Source organism: Limulus polyphemus, unplaced genomic scaffold (genome assembly GCF_000517525.1).
Source record: "Limulus polyphemus unplaced genomic scaffold, Limulus_polyphemus-2.1.2 Scaffold1394, whole genome shotgun sequence".
NCBI classification, from domain to species: Eukaryota; Metazoa; Arthropoda; class Merostomata; order Xiphosura; family Limulidae; genus Limulus; species Limulus polyphemus.
The window spans coordinates 175,066-192,422 of record NW_013667004.1 but is presented as its reverse complement, the minus strand read 5'-3'; the positions used below and the strand labels follow the sequence as shown (position 1 = coordinate 192,422).

The following is a 17,357-nucleotide window of genomic DNA, read 5'->3' as shown; positions in this document are numbered from 1 at the left end:
GAACTAGCAGTTCATTGAATACCAATTGTCAAGACTTTTAAAAATATTTTAAATTTTAGGGGACCTATCTTACGTAATTCATATTCTTTGTTTTACTCAAAATTGGAAGCCTGGGAATGCCTCGGATGACCTCTTCTGTGTTTAGGAATCACCCCTTATGTGATAGACAAATAAACCTAATGTACACTTCCATCGGTGTCAATACAAGCACTTTACATGATGTGTGAGTTTATGAATAATTTCTTATGTGGTGGAGAAATAGATGCGATGTACAGTCTTAGTGGTGTCAAAATCAACCCTACACAAAGTGCTTCGCTGGCTAATCAAGCCTTACGTGACGAAGAAAGAGACCTAATGTACAGTCTTAGTGGTGTCAAAATCAACCCTTTACAAAGTGCTTCGCTGCTAATCAAGCCTTACGTGACGAAGAAAGAGGCCTAATGTACAGTCTTAGTGGTGTTAAAATCAACCCTTCACAAAGTGCTTCGCTGGCTAATCAAGCCTTACGTGACGAAGAAAGAGACATAATGTACAGTCTTAGTGGTGTTAAAATCAACCCTTCACAAAGTGCTTCGCTGGCTAATCAAGCCTTACGTGACGAAGAAAGAGACCTAATGTACAGTCTTAGTGGTGTCAGAACAATCCCTAATTACATTATTTGTGCTGATCGAAATATCATCATAAACATTAGTTGTATTGATAAAAACAGTCGTCATACGCATTCTGTATTGTGATAAACCAGTATGTATGTACAACCTTAGTGGTGGAGAAACAGTTCCCATATCTAACTTGGCTTTTCGGGTTGTATAAAAATGCACTGAGAAAAATAAATGTATTTTAAAAACAGGAAATTGCGGATGAAAAAGTCTACATCTAATTTATAATATTTCTAAATTGTTTTAATGTATCTGTAAAAGATCCGAGTAGAAAGGCTGAATATTGCTAACTGGAAGACTTCTTAAGTCATGGTGGTTGTTAATTATTGGGATTTGTTTGTTGTCCAGATGCACAAAATATAATCTTTTTTGGAAGATAAATTTAAAATATGTACTTACGAGGTTTCGTTATCTTAATATGTAAGTGGTTTATACTCGAGAAGAAAATTTTAATACAAGTTGTTGTTGTTTTTCTTTTCGCATTGAATGCTCAACAGGTGACGCCATTGCAATGCATAGCAGAGGCAACGTCTGCCACAAAAAATTCATATATCATGTATCATGCTTTCAAATGTTTGGGCTAAGAATTCTTTACAAATTTTACAGTGCTACATCTAGTTGGAGCAAACTTACTTTTAAGATAAATGTACATACATAAGTAAAACGAGACAAAATATATAAACAATATAATAAAACAGCAACTACATTTGCTATAACAAATCATTCAAACTACTCCTTGCTACAGCGTTTCTATATAACCTCAAATGTACCTCACTGCTGTCACTACATCTAGAAGCCCTTTTCTTTTATTATACTCAGACAAGTCCAGAAACTGGTTTAACTAACACTGTAGCAGTGCGACTACTAACGTCAAACCTTTATATCAGTAAATGAACTTCGTGGATAAATAGCTAATGCTAAGAACTGACTGCTATTGGGATAACAATTTTTATACTGGAAAACACGGGTAACACGTGCAAAACAAAGGTAACATTCCTAGCTGCAATCACAGCACTGTCACATTCACTTTAAAACATGCGTCATTGAAAGCATTCGTGCAAACTGTAAAACTCTACAAGAGCCGTAACTATGAAAACGTAAGCCAGAAAATTACGAAAGGAAGTTCTAGTCCTTTAAACTGATTCGATATTACGCTTCATTCTAATTATTATATATCTTCTTTTTTTTGTGGCATTCACAGAAAAAGGTAAAACAAAGCCTTACATTTAAAACGCATTACTTTAACAGAATAAGAAGGTTTACAGTTAAACTCGGGGATAAAGTTTTTGTTACCTAACAACTCTGGAAATCGCTTTAAAGAATATTAATTTATGTGCTAACTGATTCCCCTACTGGTAAAGCTAAAAACTAAATATTATATATGCGATTCACAGCGGAACGCTGAAATTCTAATGATATTCAAACCAAGGTCCTTGCTTCAAATGAAACATAATTATCCTAATGAGAGATATTAAACTTTCCATTATTAACTGACACTATATAGAGGCTTACATTTCTACTTGTCAATATTATCTAACATTTGTTTTCAGCAAACATCAAGAGACGTGCTAAAACACAGGCAAACATTTCTTTTACAGGCAAAACATAGCACTACCAGCTCATCCAAGGTCAGGTCAAGGTCAAGAAAGATTGGCTTACTGTGTGGACAGAGTGTGGTCAAAGTCAGGAAATTTGCGGGGCCGTCCCCGACTCAAGTGTCGTCGCTTTACAAACTCACGGTCGTCCACCACCCAGAAAGAACCGAAGTCATCCTCACAACGGACAAAGCACTTGTGGAGCGACAGATTGGTGCGAATTGCATTCTGTGCAGAGATGGAGAGGATTTGTAGGAAAGGGAACAGAGGAAAGACGGATACAAGAGGAAAAAAGCAGTACAATATATATATGGTCAGAGTTAGAGATACATGCATATCACGTCGAGGCAAAAATCGCATAGCAACAATACGGGTAGTGCAACGAATTAACACAACAAACAGGATCGAGAAACAAAATTACAAATATAAAACAAAAATATGAGAAAAGGCATGTATGCAGGATCAAGGACCCAGCAAAAACAAGGCCAGTTGAGGATTGGATTTGTAAACATTAATTGAAGGAGGAGAAGGGAAAGTATGGGAAGGATGGGATGAGAGAAAGAAAGAGAGAAAAAATGACCATTACACAGTGCACGATGAAACACATCAAACACGTATAATATTTAAAAAAAACATACCCAGCAATACGTTCCTGTATACGTTGTGGCCGCCGTTTGTAGAATTCTAGTTCATCCACTGTCCACACCGCCCCTTTTACGTTCTCGACACGCATAAAACATTTGTGAAGGCTTAGGTTGTGACGCACTGCATTCTACCAAAACAACGGAGAGATAGCTTTTCAAGAATCTAAAGCCAGGTGAAGTCCAATATATCTCGGTAGGTGGAGGAGAGGAACGGTAAAAGTAATACGTTCCCTGGCCTTTGTATACGTTACTAAGAATACTGACTTTTGTAAAAAATATACAAAACCTACACGTTCTAACGGAATACTCTAAAGCTTCAGTTTTTATGCAAGAGGGAAACAACTTCACATGAAAAAATCGCACATTTCTCATAACACTCTTTTGTGTGTTGCACTAATCGTTCTCCCTAAATGTTGAGAGAATTTACACCATAAAGTTTAAATCTAATCCAATGAAAGTCACATTCTATTTAAGATTTAGTATAAGAATCTTTATTTATTGATAATATATCTCACAATTAAGAAACAGACTGAGCTATAAGAGATAACATTTAATCAGAAAGAAACATGTTAACCGCTGTTAAGAGATAAATTCAACTTGGGCTGTCATTTGTATACAAACATACAAAAACACAACAAACAATACAATTCAATTTACGTCAAAGATTAAATTTCAAATAAATAATTTTTTCCATAATTCGACAATATTTTCTTTGGTCATCTTATACCTGAAGCTGTAATAATAAAACATTCTTGTCCCGCAGTTAATTAAAATACATAAAGTTTTGTGCAGTTAAATAAGTTGAATGTTAAATGTTTTACATTTTGTTTTTAAGATTTAATTGATAAAAAGACTTAAACGATTCAAAACATATACAACATTATCAATTAACGATACTTACTTCTAAATCAGATAAAAATAACTGAAATTACTTTACATTTGGTCAGACATAATTTATAAGGTTCAAGTCTCTTCATACGACCTCTAGAATGCTTTTCTTATGAAACAATTTTATCGTTTAAATAAAATAAATAATTTCTTTATATTCTATATCACGTAATAAGTGCCTAATTATAGCATCAACATAACTTCTTTTGAAGATATTTCAAAATGGAGGTAAACAGTAAACTATAATTTCCATTATTCAACTAGTAAAACTTAAATCAATTAAGACAACATTTCGGAGTTTCTAATTAACTGCAAACTCAAGAAGTGGTTAAACAAAATCAAACATTAGAAATCACGACATCTTTCAGCAAGAATAGTGCAACAAGGTAAATTTAATTCTCGATGTCATATTTTGTAGTTTACTATGTTGTTGTTCATGACTTCAATGGGGAATAGTTAAATATAATTTTTACCAAAATCCCAGCCGGTTTCAGCAAAATTTGAGTGAAATACTCAACTAAATATCTACAACTAATATTTGTTGTTTTTTTTTTGTAATATTTAAACTTTTTCATCTATTGCTACTAAACTATAAGAAATCTGAACTACAAGACGAACGACCTTACCTTCCAGGTTGCCGAGTTTTTCCTGAAATAACAGAATGTATTCTGGAACCAAGTGTATATTTCGTTGAGTGTCAGTTGCTTGTCCGGAGATTCGATGATAGCCTGCAACACAAAGCATATTTACTATAGTTAATCCAGTTTGGTGAACTGGAAAGCACTTTAATATTAATAACGAAAATTCCAAAATATTTCATTTTCGACCTTATGATGATTATTTTTATGTCAAAAATGTGTTTTATTTTTTACTTTAAGACTATTTTTAAAGAGAATTTAAAAAAATTGCAAAAAAGAAATGAAATATTTCGAAAAATATAGTATACATATATGTATATCTTTATAAGTTTGTGGGTGAGGAAGACATGTTGTATCTTACCTGCCTAATCAATGATGCATAAGTGAAAGGAGGTCTAACTTCCGCCATCTTGTAAAACTCTCTATTTCTCTGAATTTCTGGAGAAAATAGTGATTTTATTAATTTTTTTACAAAATTAACCCCCAAAGCACTTTTTCTAGTATTTATTCTACTTCTATAAAAGAACCTAATATTTATTATACTGAATGGTCTAAAAATTAACTGTCCATGCCTATGTAGCGGGTTAAACATTTCTACAGAGGTGGATTGCATTATATTAAAGTGATTTTAGAGGATCACTACGCCGTTACAGTCCCTGTCGCCACGTTCAGCAGTCATGCTCTATTTGACGACCATGACTCTTGGTAATAGCCTTGCAACGAATTTTTATATTGCAAAAGAGCTTCGTTGTAAGGCTTTCATATCCAAAGCGCTCCACCCCACCCTGCTGGCTTTAAATAATCCATCTACTGTATATGGACGCTGGTTTCCTAACGATCATTTCAACAGTCCATCAAATATAATCTCTTCGCTGTGCGTCTGCCGACTTGAGCTGTATATCTTTGTATGGAACAGCATGAATACTCGTTTCAATCTCCTGCTGTTTGAGGTACGAGATGATTGAACCAATCCTGTTGCTTACGGCACGTGGGCGACTCTTGCCACTGACATTTCAGTTCGTTCACTCTTACCTATTAGAAAACGTATTGCATGTCTGTTTCTCGATGGTTCTGGTTTACGAAGTTTATCTATATTCCTTTGTGTTTCAATGTCATTAAGTAAGAGGAGTATTTCCGCCTTGGATATTCTAAATCCCTGATCTTTACACATCTCTATGATCGGAATGTATGAATATTTTCGTCAGAAATGGCTATTATACATCCTTTCCAAAATCGTCCAGTTTTGGTAAAATCACGCCACCTCGAAACAATGTCAAAATGTAGTTACAATAGATGTTGTTCTTCCGTGACTTTATATTGACAGTAATTATCACGTGACTTACTGATTTACTTATTCAAAATTGTTTTAACATAACGTACTCAACCATATATATATTAGTCTGAATAGCGTTGTTGGGTTAATATAATTTTCTAAAACAATTATTCGTGAGTCATAACTTGAGGAAGTTAAATATCCATTTTGTTAACACTAATGTGTCAACTGTTATTTATGAAAAAAAGGTAATTCTGCGTAAGTAATCAAACCTTTCAGTTATTAATTAAACATACTTAACAATTAATACAGTAAAGATCTTGAGGTGTATTATTACTTTAGAAACAATACAGCGACATTCATCAAATATAATTATTATTTAACCAAATTAAGACAAAACAACAAAAACAATACAAAGATAATCCTAAAGAACATTATGGCAGACTGTTAATATCTAAATTAACAACACTAATATTAACTACAGTTTCTTACTTACACTAATAATAAATCAGCGTGTAGAAATGTTATAGCAGTTGCTCCAAAACTGGGATCCACGAGAGGGTCTCAGCACACGGAGAAATATTCTGTTTGAAACCTTCCTAACTTGTTTGTTTTTGGAATTTCGCGCAAAGCTACTCCAAACCTATCTGCAATAGCCGTCCCTAATTTAGAAGTGATGGGCTAGAGGGAAGGCAGCTAGTCAACACCACTTCTTGTCAACTCATGGGTTACTCTGATCGAATAGTGGGATTTGACCAAAACTCTTATAACGCACCTACGGCCCTAAAGTACGGAACGTGATTTTATTTTCTGGAGCACGCTATCCACTGGATCGCCCTCTATCCCATAAATTCGAGACCAATCAATCATCACCATGCATTTTAAGTTCAAAACATGCTGGGTTCCTTTTAATGTAGGTATTCCAGAACGCCAAAAAGTTTGAAGGTAGAACAAACGCATATAAAATTTTGTGTGATCACCCTCACTTGATATCATTGCCTGTATCCAATGAGTTCCCCGGTGGGACAGCGGTAAGTCTACGGACTTGCAACGCTAAAATCCGGGGTTCAATTCCTCCGCAGTGGACACGATAGTCCAATGTGGCTTTGCTCTAAAACTAACACACATGAACCCAGTGAGGAAAGATTTATTCAGGCTTTAGAACATATTTAGTGAGAATTGAATTTCAGGCGTCTTCAAGTGCTGTCCAGAGTTCCTTTCATAATTTGATTTCGGTTGCATTTACTGTTTTTTTCTCGACCAAGATAGTCCCACACACACATTCAACAGTATTGAAGTCTAGGCTTTGCAGAGGCTACACTAACCATGCAAAAGTTCCATCTGCTTATCCAGAGCTCCATTAATATGATAGAAATCATCAACTCCAGCTGTAGTTAAACATTTAGATACTACCTCTACTATGTTTAACTTTAATCTCTCACCACTTTTGCGATGAACGCAATACTGTCTAGTAGTTCCAAAAATCTCAAATTTTGACTCATCCAACCACAGTACTCATATACACATAAAAGTTGTCTAATCGTTTTGGTTTTGTTTTTTGTAAACTCATATCTCTTCTGTTTGTTGCCTTTTCAGAATAAACGTTTTCCAGTTCCTCTTTTCGCCGCATTGTGGAAGGGTAAACTTTAAAAGCAGTGGTTTCTTGAAGTTCTGCAGCAAGGCAACTGCTAGATTTACGTAAACCTAAAGTATTTAACATCTGATCTGGAAAGTTTCGGTAGTCTTCCAGACCTGTTCTTGTCACAAGTGATACCAGCTTCATTCTATCTTTTGACGTTTTTAACTCCAGATTTTCAAATGTCCACCTTTCGAAAGCGCTCTGGTTATAGTGTTTTTATTCATTTCCATCAAGACTTCTTGAACCTACGTGTTTTTCTATCATGAATGCTATGTTTTACTTCATCTTGGAATTATATCTCGTACTTGAAAGTTGAACAGTAACGTTAGTCACAGACTAAAGAAAGTTTTATCTTCTTTTTATAAAAGGAACAATAATTATAATGACCAAGGAAAATATTTTTTTGGGATTTATACAGTAAAAATTATAAATGTCTGGAATGCTCTCTGATGTCGTAAATCAGTATAACAGCCATTGCATTATAACATCTAAAAGCTACATGCCCCAGCTTTCAAAAACATAACTAGTGTCAGTTCATACATTCTTACATTTCTTTATAGAATTAATATAATTAAAACATATGATTTGGAAGGTATTTAAATAAATAAGTGCTATCGATAAACATTATTACTATATTTCATCCTTGGTATTTTTGTACAGGAATATAATTGGTGGTATGTAATTTATTCACAGAAGTGTTTATGATGGAGCATAAGTTCTCTACAATACTTTGGATTAATGATTTTTGAAACCTAACAAACATAACTGGCGAAACCTAGAACTTAAAACTGATGACTTACCGTCATTTATGTCTAGATTAGCTCTCTCGGCTACTCTTCTCCGCACCGGAGACTCTGGAATATTGAGTCCTAGTACAAAACAGTATCGTAGGTTACTCATGAAGATAATGCTTACTACAAATATATATTTATGTAGGTGATGAACAGAAAAATTAAAATCACATGTCAAACAAAGAAAGACACACACGAATAGCGTGATTATAAGTACAATACAGGTATCTTAATAATAATAAAAAAATAGTTATTTCCTCGATACATGACATCTTAAAGTATTAAATTTCAAACTACAAATTAAGAATGTCAGAAAGAAGTTATAATATGAAGGCAACAACAGGTAGATTCGATTATAATACCTAATACCTTTAAAAGTTCAGTTTTATGACACGCCCACAAGAAATAAATCTAGACATTTACTTTGTTGAGTACTCCAGTATATGTAGTGTAATGTGCTGCTTACAGGAAAACAACAACTTAGAAATAATTTTTCTGGTGCGAAATCAAAACGTTAGTCATGTAGAGATTCGATCCTCTGATCTCTAGTATTCATATAACTGTTAATTGGGGTGGCGTGGGGGTCATTTGACAAATCCCCAAAGTTTTAAGAAAAACAAGTTAACAGAGAAGCTCAACGCACTTTGTGTTGTAGCTCCATGTGGTGACGATTAGTGCGTTTAGAAATAAATATCCCCCTTTATTTTTCTGAAATTTTCACCTTTTGAAAAATAACAAACTCTCCATTTTGTAGGAGTTCGTTGAATTTCGCACAAAGCTACTCGAGGGCTATCTACGTTAGTTGTCCCTAATTTTAATGTGATAGACTTCAGGGAAGGCACTAGACAACAGCACCCACCAAAAACTCTTGGTTACTCTTTACAAACGAAAAGTGGGATTAACCGACACTTTATAACGCCCCAATGGCTGAAAAGACGAATATGATCGGTCACAGGTTTCGACGCAAGATTAGCAAATTGCGAGTCAAGCGCCCTAACCACCTTTTAGGCTTTTGTAGGAGTTAAGATGGGGATGTAGTAATGTATGGAGTTAGATATACACGACTGTTTCGTTTATATTTAATACGAGAGTTATGATTTACATAGCTATAAAGCGTCAAATTTATATTTTAAAAAGCTGTAATCTATCGCAGGTTTGATTACGCAACTGTTTATGAATCATTTGTTGCGTAGTTCAATTGTTGTGAATGGATGTCATGTTACTCAAACCTTCTGAATTTTTTTCGTTGATATGAGTGACTAGTGTTACATCGTAATGTCTCGTAGTCTTTAAAAAGTTCTAAGCCTCAGTCGCGCAACATGTATACATATAGGCGACCAAGTTAGTGAAAGTGACAGTAAAAAGTGAAGTTAGACTGTGTGTCAGTTTGGCCATAACAGACGATTTCTAATGTGAGCATAAGACAAAGTGGAAAGGGACTTACAGAATAGAGGACTGGAAGGGAGTGCTGCACCAGATGTAACAAGGCAGTTCTACCACGGAAGTTAACCAAATCATAGTACCAACAAAATACCAGACTCGATTGCGGGAGGACACCTAGGAACAAAGAAGATGGCAGACAGAATCACCAACAACTTCTGTTGGCAAGGAGTCATTGGAGATATGATAATATTCTGCAGATCATGTGACATATGCAAAACGATAATACCTAGAGGGAAGATAGCCAAGATGCCATTGGGTGAGATGCCTCTCATTGAAGAGCCATTCAGCAGAGTAGCTGTGGACTTGATTGGACACTATCACCTGTATCTGATAAGGACAACGATAAAGGATAGACAACGTGACTGGAACAGGTACCAGCAGGCAGTATTATTTGTTTAACAAATAGTCCCAGAAGCAAGTACAGGATTTTCACCCTTCGAGTTGATGTACGGAAGAACAGTATGTGGTTCATTGCAGATACTGAATCAGCTGTGAACAGGAGAAAAAGAGCCAGAAGTGAGGAACACATACCAGTACGTGTTAGACCTAAGAAACCGACTGCAGTAGACCTGCCAACTCACTCGAGAGAGCTTGTATGCAGCTCAAGGCAGTAAGAAGCACTTTTATGACAAGAAGGCCAAAGATCGACGTTTCAAGGTCAGACAGATGGTCTTGGTTCTGCTACTTACAGTTATCAACACTCTCACCCTGCAGTAGAAAGGATCATTTGAAGTGCAGGATGTGATCAACAGAATGGACTATAAAGTGAAAGTGAATGGGAAGACCAAGATCTACCTCGCCAATCTGTTGGAGATGTACTTTGAGAGGGAAGAAGATCTAATGGATGCAGCTATTGAGGCACAGATCGACATGGCAGGTGTAGCTGTCATAGATGCAGAACCAGAAGACAGTGACTTTGTCATAAAAGATGAAGACCCGCCAGAACATAAGACCACTGGATGGAGATGAAACATACAAAGACGTAAACATCAGTGAAGAATGACTGGCAAGCAGAAGAAAGCGTTACAAGATCTACTGTACTAGTATGCAGATGTCTTTACAGATAGACCAGACAAGATCAAGACCACAACCAAGGATCCAATCAAGGTGAAGCCCTACCAGATGCCCTATGTAATGAGAGATCTGATCAAGCATAAATTCGAAGTAATGTTCGTAGCTGGAATCATCAAGCCTTCGAGTTCAGCCTACTGTTCATTAGTAATAATCGTGAAGAAGAGGGATGGCTTAAATTACTTTTTCATAGGCTTCTGGAAACTGAACCTCGTGACGAAGTTCGACACCGAACCTATGAGCAACCCAGGGGCCAAGTTCGTTTCTAAGATCGATCTCAGTAAAGATTATTGGCAGATCCCAATGGAGACAGGATCTAAAGAGAAGATGGCCTTTGTGGCACCAAATGGATGTTACCAGTTTAACAGGATGCTGTTTGGGTTAGTCAATGCAGCAGCATTCAACCAAATGATGAGGAAGATGTTGCATAAAACCACCAATATCGAGCATTATGTGGACAACATTCTAACCTACGTAGCTAGACGGGAAGACCACTTGAATAAACTTAGAGAGCTGTTCAGGTGAGCGAGGGTAGCAGTTCTGATCATCTAAGTGCTACATCAGTTATTCTGTACTGTACTGGACTTTGACACTAAGTGGGCGACTGACAGATAGCCATGGAAAATGAGAAGCTAACAGACATACAAGATACACCAGCTCCAATGACCAAGCAGCAAGTCAGATACTTCATAGGATTAGTGGAATACTATAGAAAGTTTATCCAAAACTATGCTGAAGTTGCTGCACCACTGACTTACCTGACCAAGAAAGGCCTACCCAACAAAGTGAAGTGAGAACAACCACAGCAGATGGCATTCCAGAAATTGAAAAACATGTTAGGAAGTTTACCAATCCTTAGAATGCCAGACTTCAAGAAACTTTTCATGATTCAAGCCACTGCTTCAGACTGTTTCCAGTATTTTTTAGGAATAAACTGTTGAATAGTGAGAAGATCTACTTTGTGATCAAACAAGAGTGTGTGACCATCATACTTGGCATCCAGATGGAACATCAGTCCCTTGGAAAATCGACAGTGCAAGGATCATGAGGTGGGCATTGTACCTCCATAACTATTGATTCTGCATTGAGGTCATCAAGGAGACTGCAAATGTTGGTGCAGACTGTATAAGTAGAATTTTTGCATGAACTGAGAACAGTCTTTGTATACAGAAAAAAATTGTGGGCTTCTTGTTAGATATACACAGCTGTTTCATTTAAATGTAATACGAGAGTTATGATTTACATAGTTATAAAGCACAAGTGTTAAATTTAGTGTTTTTAGAAGTTATAATTTATTGCAGGTTTGATTACATAATTGTTTACAAATCATTTGTTGTTTTGTTCAATTGTTGTGAATTGGCGTCATGTTACTCGAACCTTTTGAATTTTTCTCATTGCTATGAAGTTAATATTGTTTCCTCATAAAGTCTCGTAAAGTTCTAGGCCTCAGTTGAGCAATATATATTGGCAACCAAGTTAGTACAAGTAAGTAATTTAGGGAAAGTGAAAAAGTAAAGCCAGAGTACGTGATTGTGAGTTTAGCCATAAAGAGCATTTAGTTGCGATTTCTAAAGTGAAAGTATCACAGCTTGTATTGTAATAACAGAGATATAGAATAATATATTGTCTTGTGAAAGTATGTTCTAAAGTAATTGATCGAGCCAGTGTGAACTTTGAAGAAAATGAGACAATTATTTAAAGCTCTGGATACAACTGTGGTAACCAACAGTTATAGTGGTGATTTAAAAGTGAGTATCACAGCCTTGTATTGTAATAACAGAGTATAAGTGAATAATTTGTCTTGTCAAAGGGTATTCTAAAGTAACTGAACGAACCTGTGTGGACTTTGACGAAAAATAGGCAATTATTTAAGGCTCTGGATACCACTGTGATAGTCAATAGAGTAACGAAATGTTTTGTACATACATTTGACTTGTTTTAAATATATTAATTTAAAACAAGTGGATTGTGTGCTGTCCATTCATTGTTGAAATTTATCACCAACAAGTCACAGACACCTACTGTAAAGAATTCGGCCCTATTAAACATGACATATTGTACCATAATATCTTTTATTAAATAATGTTCGACCTTACCACATTTAATTCTTCGCCATTTTTATGTATGTGCAACTACTTATCAAAGTTTATAGACTATCCCACAATTTTAACGGCCTTTCATGGTCTAAGTCTGTTTCAGTTAAACTTTGACGTGAATTTTGATTTTTTCTTTGAAAATAGGTTTATATTATAAAGTTAAAGTAATTATGAAATATAAATCAAAAATCTCACAGATCTTTTCCAATCAAACAAGCAATTTCAACGGAAGATTTTGTTGATCTTTTAAAAATTAATGGTTTTGCACCATTTCGCTGATAACTCTACAACGTAAATACTTCTTTTGATAAATGTAATGAGCAAAACAAGAAAACTTTATTCATACTGGACGAGCATTACTGTAGACGCGCTTGTATTAATAACGGATTTGCACACTCATCGAACCTTAATCCTGCATCTAAGAAAAAAAAGAAGCCATTTCTAACATATGATAAATTGTAGTGGTAATATATATATAATTAATAATTACAGAACAATGCATACATGTAAGCATATATATTCACCGATTAATACTGAAGGAGACTGAGATATACTGATTGAATTTGACTACAAAACACAGTATGTTCAATATAGGAAGCTAAGATGTTCTTAGACAGTGACATCTCATGAGCAGATAGTTAAAGAAACACTATATAAATAAGTATAATTTGTTTTATTATTTAGCTTTGAGCGAACGGTATTCATACCATACCAAAGAATTTACTAATTATCTGACGCTTTTCTTCCTTTTTTAAATTCTGTAACAAATGAATCTATAAATACAAAACAAATCATAAACATCACTTTAAGGAATCAATAATTTACAGATTCATAGACTCGATATCTCTGTAGAAATCAGAATATCAATTTAATATTGTCCCCAGGAGATCCCCTTGAGATAGGCTAGTCAATTAATTACAAACACATTGATATATGAAGCTTGATTAGGATTAAAGCTGAATTGTTTTGCGAATTAGGTTTTTGTCTAAATTTCAAGGACAACTTATAGCATTTCATCTCATTTCGATCTCAATATACAAAACACCGAGTGTTCTTTGTAACGTCTATCTGGTTACCTGCAAAATATGCTTGGAAATCTAACTCAGTATGAAATTGTAATATAAGTATCCTTAAAAGAATGAAAAACAACCATGTGTGAGTATGTCTCAATACCGTGTAAAAAAAGATAAAAATTACTTTTGTACCACTAAATACCCACAAAACCTGGAAAGAAACCACGATTTTCTCATCTGAAACTTCCATATCATGAAACAAAAGCTACTTGCAGGATGAATGGTTTTGAATTCAGATACTTGGATAAGGAACCCTAACCGGTAAGAAGTATCATTTCTACCTTTTTCTTTATCTCGCATTTAGTTTCCAAACACAGTTAACAGTTATTAATTATTAATTATTAATTATAGTGAGTAAAATTTACAAATTCCATATCATGTTTAAGGATTTCCGCATTAAAAGATACAAAATGGAAACGTTTTCTGATATATATATATATCTAAACAGCGAGTTCGTTGATTCTGGTATGCAGCCATACAGATGCATAAATGATTGTATATGCTTTTATAGCGTACTAAACGAAAAACTAGCAACACTAGCATGGTTAAAATCTCATACTGTCGACATTAATTGAAAGAGCTAAGGTAATTTATTTAATCAATTACGTAATTTTTCACTGTAGAAGGTTCTTGATTTATTAAATAAAACTCTTCAACTCAGTCGGTCTATATCCGTTGTCAGCGTTTCATAGGACGTGCCTCGAGTTGATCTAAAACCTGAAAATGACAGAATAGTTATTTTATTAAGCTTGGCGATGCACGTCATTTGGTAAAGTCTTCTTACCTCCTTTGTCGTTGGTCCATCGGCCTCCCGAGCCAGCGCTAATCCCGGGGGTGTGATGTAAGGATTGAGAGAGGGGTGGGATTAGCCTGGGAGGAATGGCCATGTGAGGTGTGCTTTGAGCTATCGATGTCATGGCAACAGAAAAAAGGTTCCCTGAAGTCGGAAGGGTAATGGGCGTAATGGACAAGTGTGGCGACGTGGGCAATGGTTTGGTCACTGATGTTAATAACTGAAAGAATAGAACGAGGAATTAACTAAAATGTAGCGAAATTAATAATTATCAAAACACATCAACACTAATTTCTACATAAACATAAAGATTACGAAGAACCAAAAGTATCCATTATTTTTTGTGAAAAAATAAAAATGTTTTGTTTGTTCCAGAATTTTCTCGCAAAGCTACACAGAGAGCTACTATAATTTCCAACTGTAGCTAGGCCGCACCCACCGCCAAATCCTTATCTATTCTTGCCTGACTGAAAAGAGGGATTTGACCATCACTCTTAAAGCCATAACCCAAAGTGCGAAGCGCATTTTTACTGCAACGGGCCGCAAACCACAAACCTTCGGATTCACAGTTTGAGTATGCTAATGACTGGTCACGCCCGACCAGATGATACAATAAAATACTTTATTTTGTTTTCCATTACCAAAGTTTCAACATGTGCCATGTAAGGATTAACAGTTAAGGCACTAAAAACACTAAATTTTGTTACTTTTAATTTTCCGAATTAGACAGACACCATAATTTGAAGAAACAATTAGCTCATCATCCTCAATGAAATACCAGTAACACCTATGAAACAAACACTATAAATTACATATATATGTTGTAAGTAAAATTTATTACTAAAAAAATAAGCATTCTTATTGCGTTGGTCTAACCAGAAAAATGGTAAAGCCTTCTTTCCAACAGATTAACCAATACACTATCAACAATTTTTCATTTTTGGTAACACCTTCTCGATATTATATTTTCCAGCTAATTGACAAAACCTTTTCGATATTAGTCTAAAAGCTTGATAATAGTGTAAAAGCTAATACGTAGCAATACCTTCTTGATAGTAGTGTAAAGCTGTTGTTGTTTAAGTTAAGCACAAAGCTACACAATGGGCTATCTGTACTCTGCCCACCACGAGTATCGAAACCCGGTTTCTAGCATTGTAAGTTCGCAGACATACCGCTGTGCCACTGGGGGGCAGTGTAAAGCTCATACGTAACAAAATTTTCTTTATAGTAGTCTAAAAGCTAACATGTAACAATACCTTCTTGATAGTAGCGTAAAAGCTAACATGTATGAACACCTTAATAGTAGTGTAAAAGCTAATGTGTAACAATACCTTTCCAACAACGGTTTCTCATTATTAATTTAAACCAACTAACTGGCAACACCTTCTCTATGTTAATATCACCAGTAAATTGGTAACACCTTCTTGATGTTAATCTAACCAATTAATTGGTAACTCCTTATCATTTTTCTAATAGCTAATTGGCAACACTTTCTCTATAATAATATAACCGGGCAATTGGTAACACCTCAATATTAATATAATCAGTTAATATTCAACTAGTTAATATAACTAGTTAATTAGAAAACACATTTTTTCGGTAATAATCTAGCCAGCACAATGGCAATACCTTTTCGGTATTAATCTAATCAGCTAACTGGCAGCATCTTTTCGCATTAGTCTTACCAGGATAATGGCAACACATTATTTTATAAAGCTTATTCCCATATCAGCACCACCCTGTCTGAACTAGACTGACCAGCACTAGAAGAACAAGCCATGTTGACACAATCAGTACATTGATAACACCTTATTGGAATAGTATAATCAGTACATTGATAACATTTTACTGGAATAGCACAATCAGTACATTGATAGCACCTTATTGGAATACTATAATCAGCACATTGATAACATTTTACTGGAATAGCACAATCAGTACATTGATAGTACCTTATTGGAATGGTATAATCAGTACATTGATAACACCTTATTATAATTTGTACAATCAGTACATTTATAACACCTTACTGGAATGGTATTATCAGTACAGTGATAAAACCTTATTGAAATGGTACAATCAATACATTGATAGCACCTTACTAGAATGGTACAATCAGTACATTAATAACACCTATTTGGAAAGGTACAATCAGTACATTGATAACACCTACTGGAAACATCTTTTTTTGCACTAGGATTAACAACAAGAATACAACATTTTTGGAGTCACTTAGCAACATATAAGTGACATTTGTCAGCCAAGATTCCTACTTTATTTTTCAGTTTTATAACCAAACATAACTTACACTGTCTTTCTGGGAAGAGTCTGGAGACAGCGTAGAAGCTGTCTTCATATGAAGATGCTGCATCATGGCTTGAAGTCGTTCCTTTTCTTTGGTCAGTTGAATCTCCAACTGAGATACGACCTGAAGTTGAACTCGGGCCTGTGCAGTGCTTCGATCATCTAGTTGGTGTTCAGAATTCAAGTGCCTATCGATATAAAAGATGTTTAATTATTCGGAGCTTGGAAAGTATTGTTCTTTTAAAAACTGTACAATATTTATCAGGGCGCCTTCCTTAAAATCGCAGGTTTATATAAAGCTTAATTTCTCATACTCAAAGAAGTCCATTTTTTTTTCATTCTTCTGCTTAAAACTGACAATTACGAACAGATGATTATAAGCCCTTCCTTTGTAGTTATACCATTTATGAACAGATATTTCTAAGCCCTGCCTTTGTAGTTATACGAGTTACG

The 17,357-nt window shown here is 35.1% G+C and overlaps 1 protein-coding gene across 3 annotated transcripts in view; it reads right to left on the bottom strand.

Moving 5' to 3' along the window:
• The window catches only part of LOC106463391 (forkhead box protein P1-like), a 182,237-nt gene that overhangs the window by 13,240 nt on the left and 151,640 nt on the right, over window positions 1-17,357 (bottom strand). For all 3 annotated transcript variants that reach the window (XM_022390868.1, XM_022390869.1, XM_022390870.1), the window contains 6 exons: window positions 16,909-17,092; window positions 14,592-14,820; window positions 8,134-8,202; window positions 4,783-4,859; window positions 4,410-4,511; window positions 2,890-3,023 (listed from right to left, as the gene is read on the bottom strand). In XM_022390868.1, coding sequence (XP_022246576.1) covers window positions 2,890-3,023; window positions 4,410-4,511; window positions 4,783-4,859; window positions 8,134-8,202; window positions 14,592-14,820; window positions 16,909-17,092 — 795 coding nt within the window. The remainder of the gene's footprint in view (window positions 1-2,889; window positions 3,024-4,409; window positions 4,512-4,782; window positions 4,860-8,133; window positions 8,203-14,591; window positions 14,821-16,908; window positions 17,093-17,357) is intronic.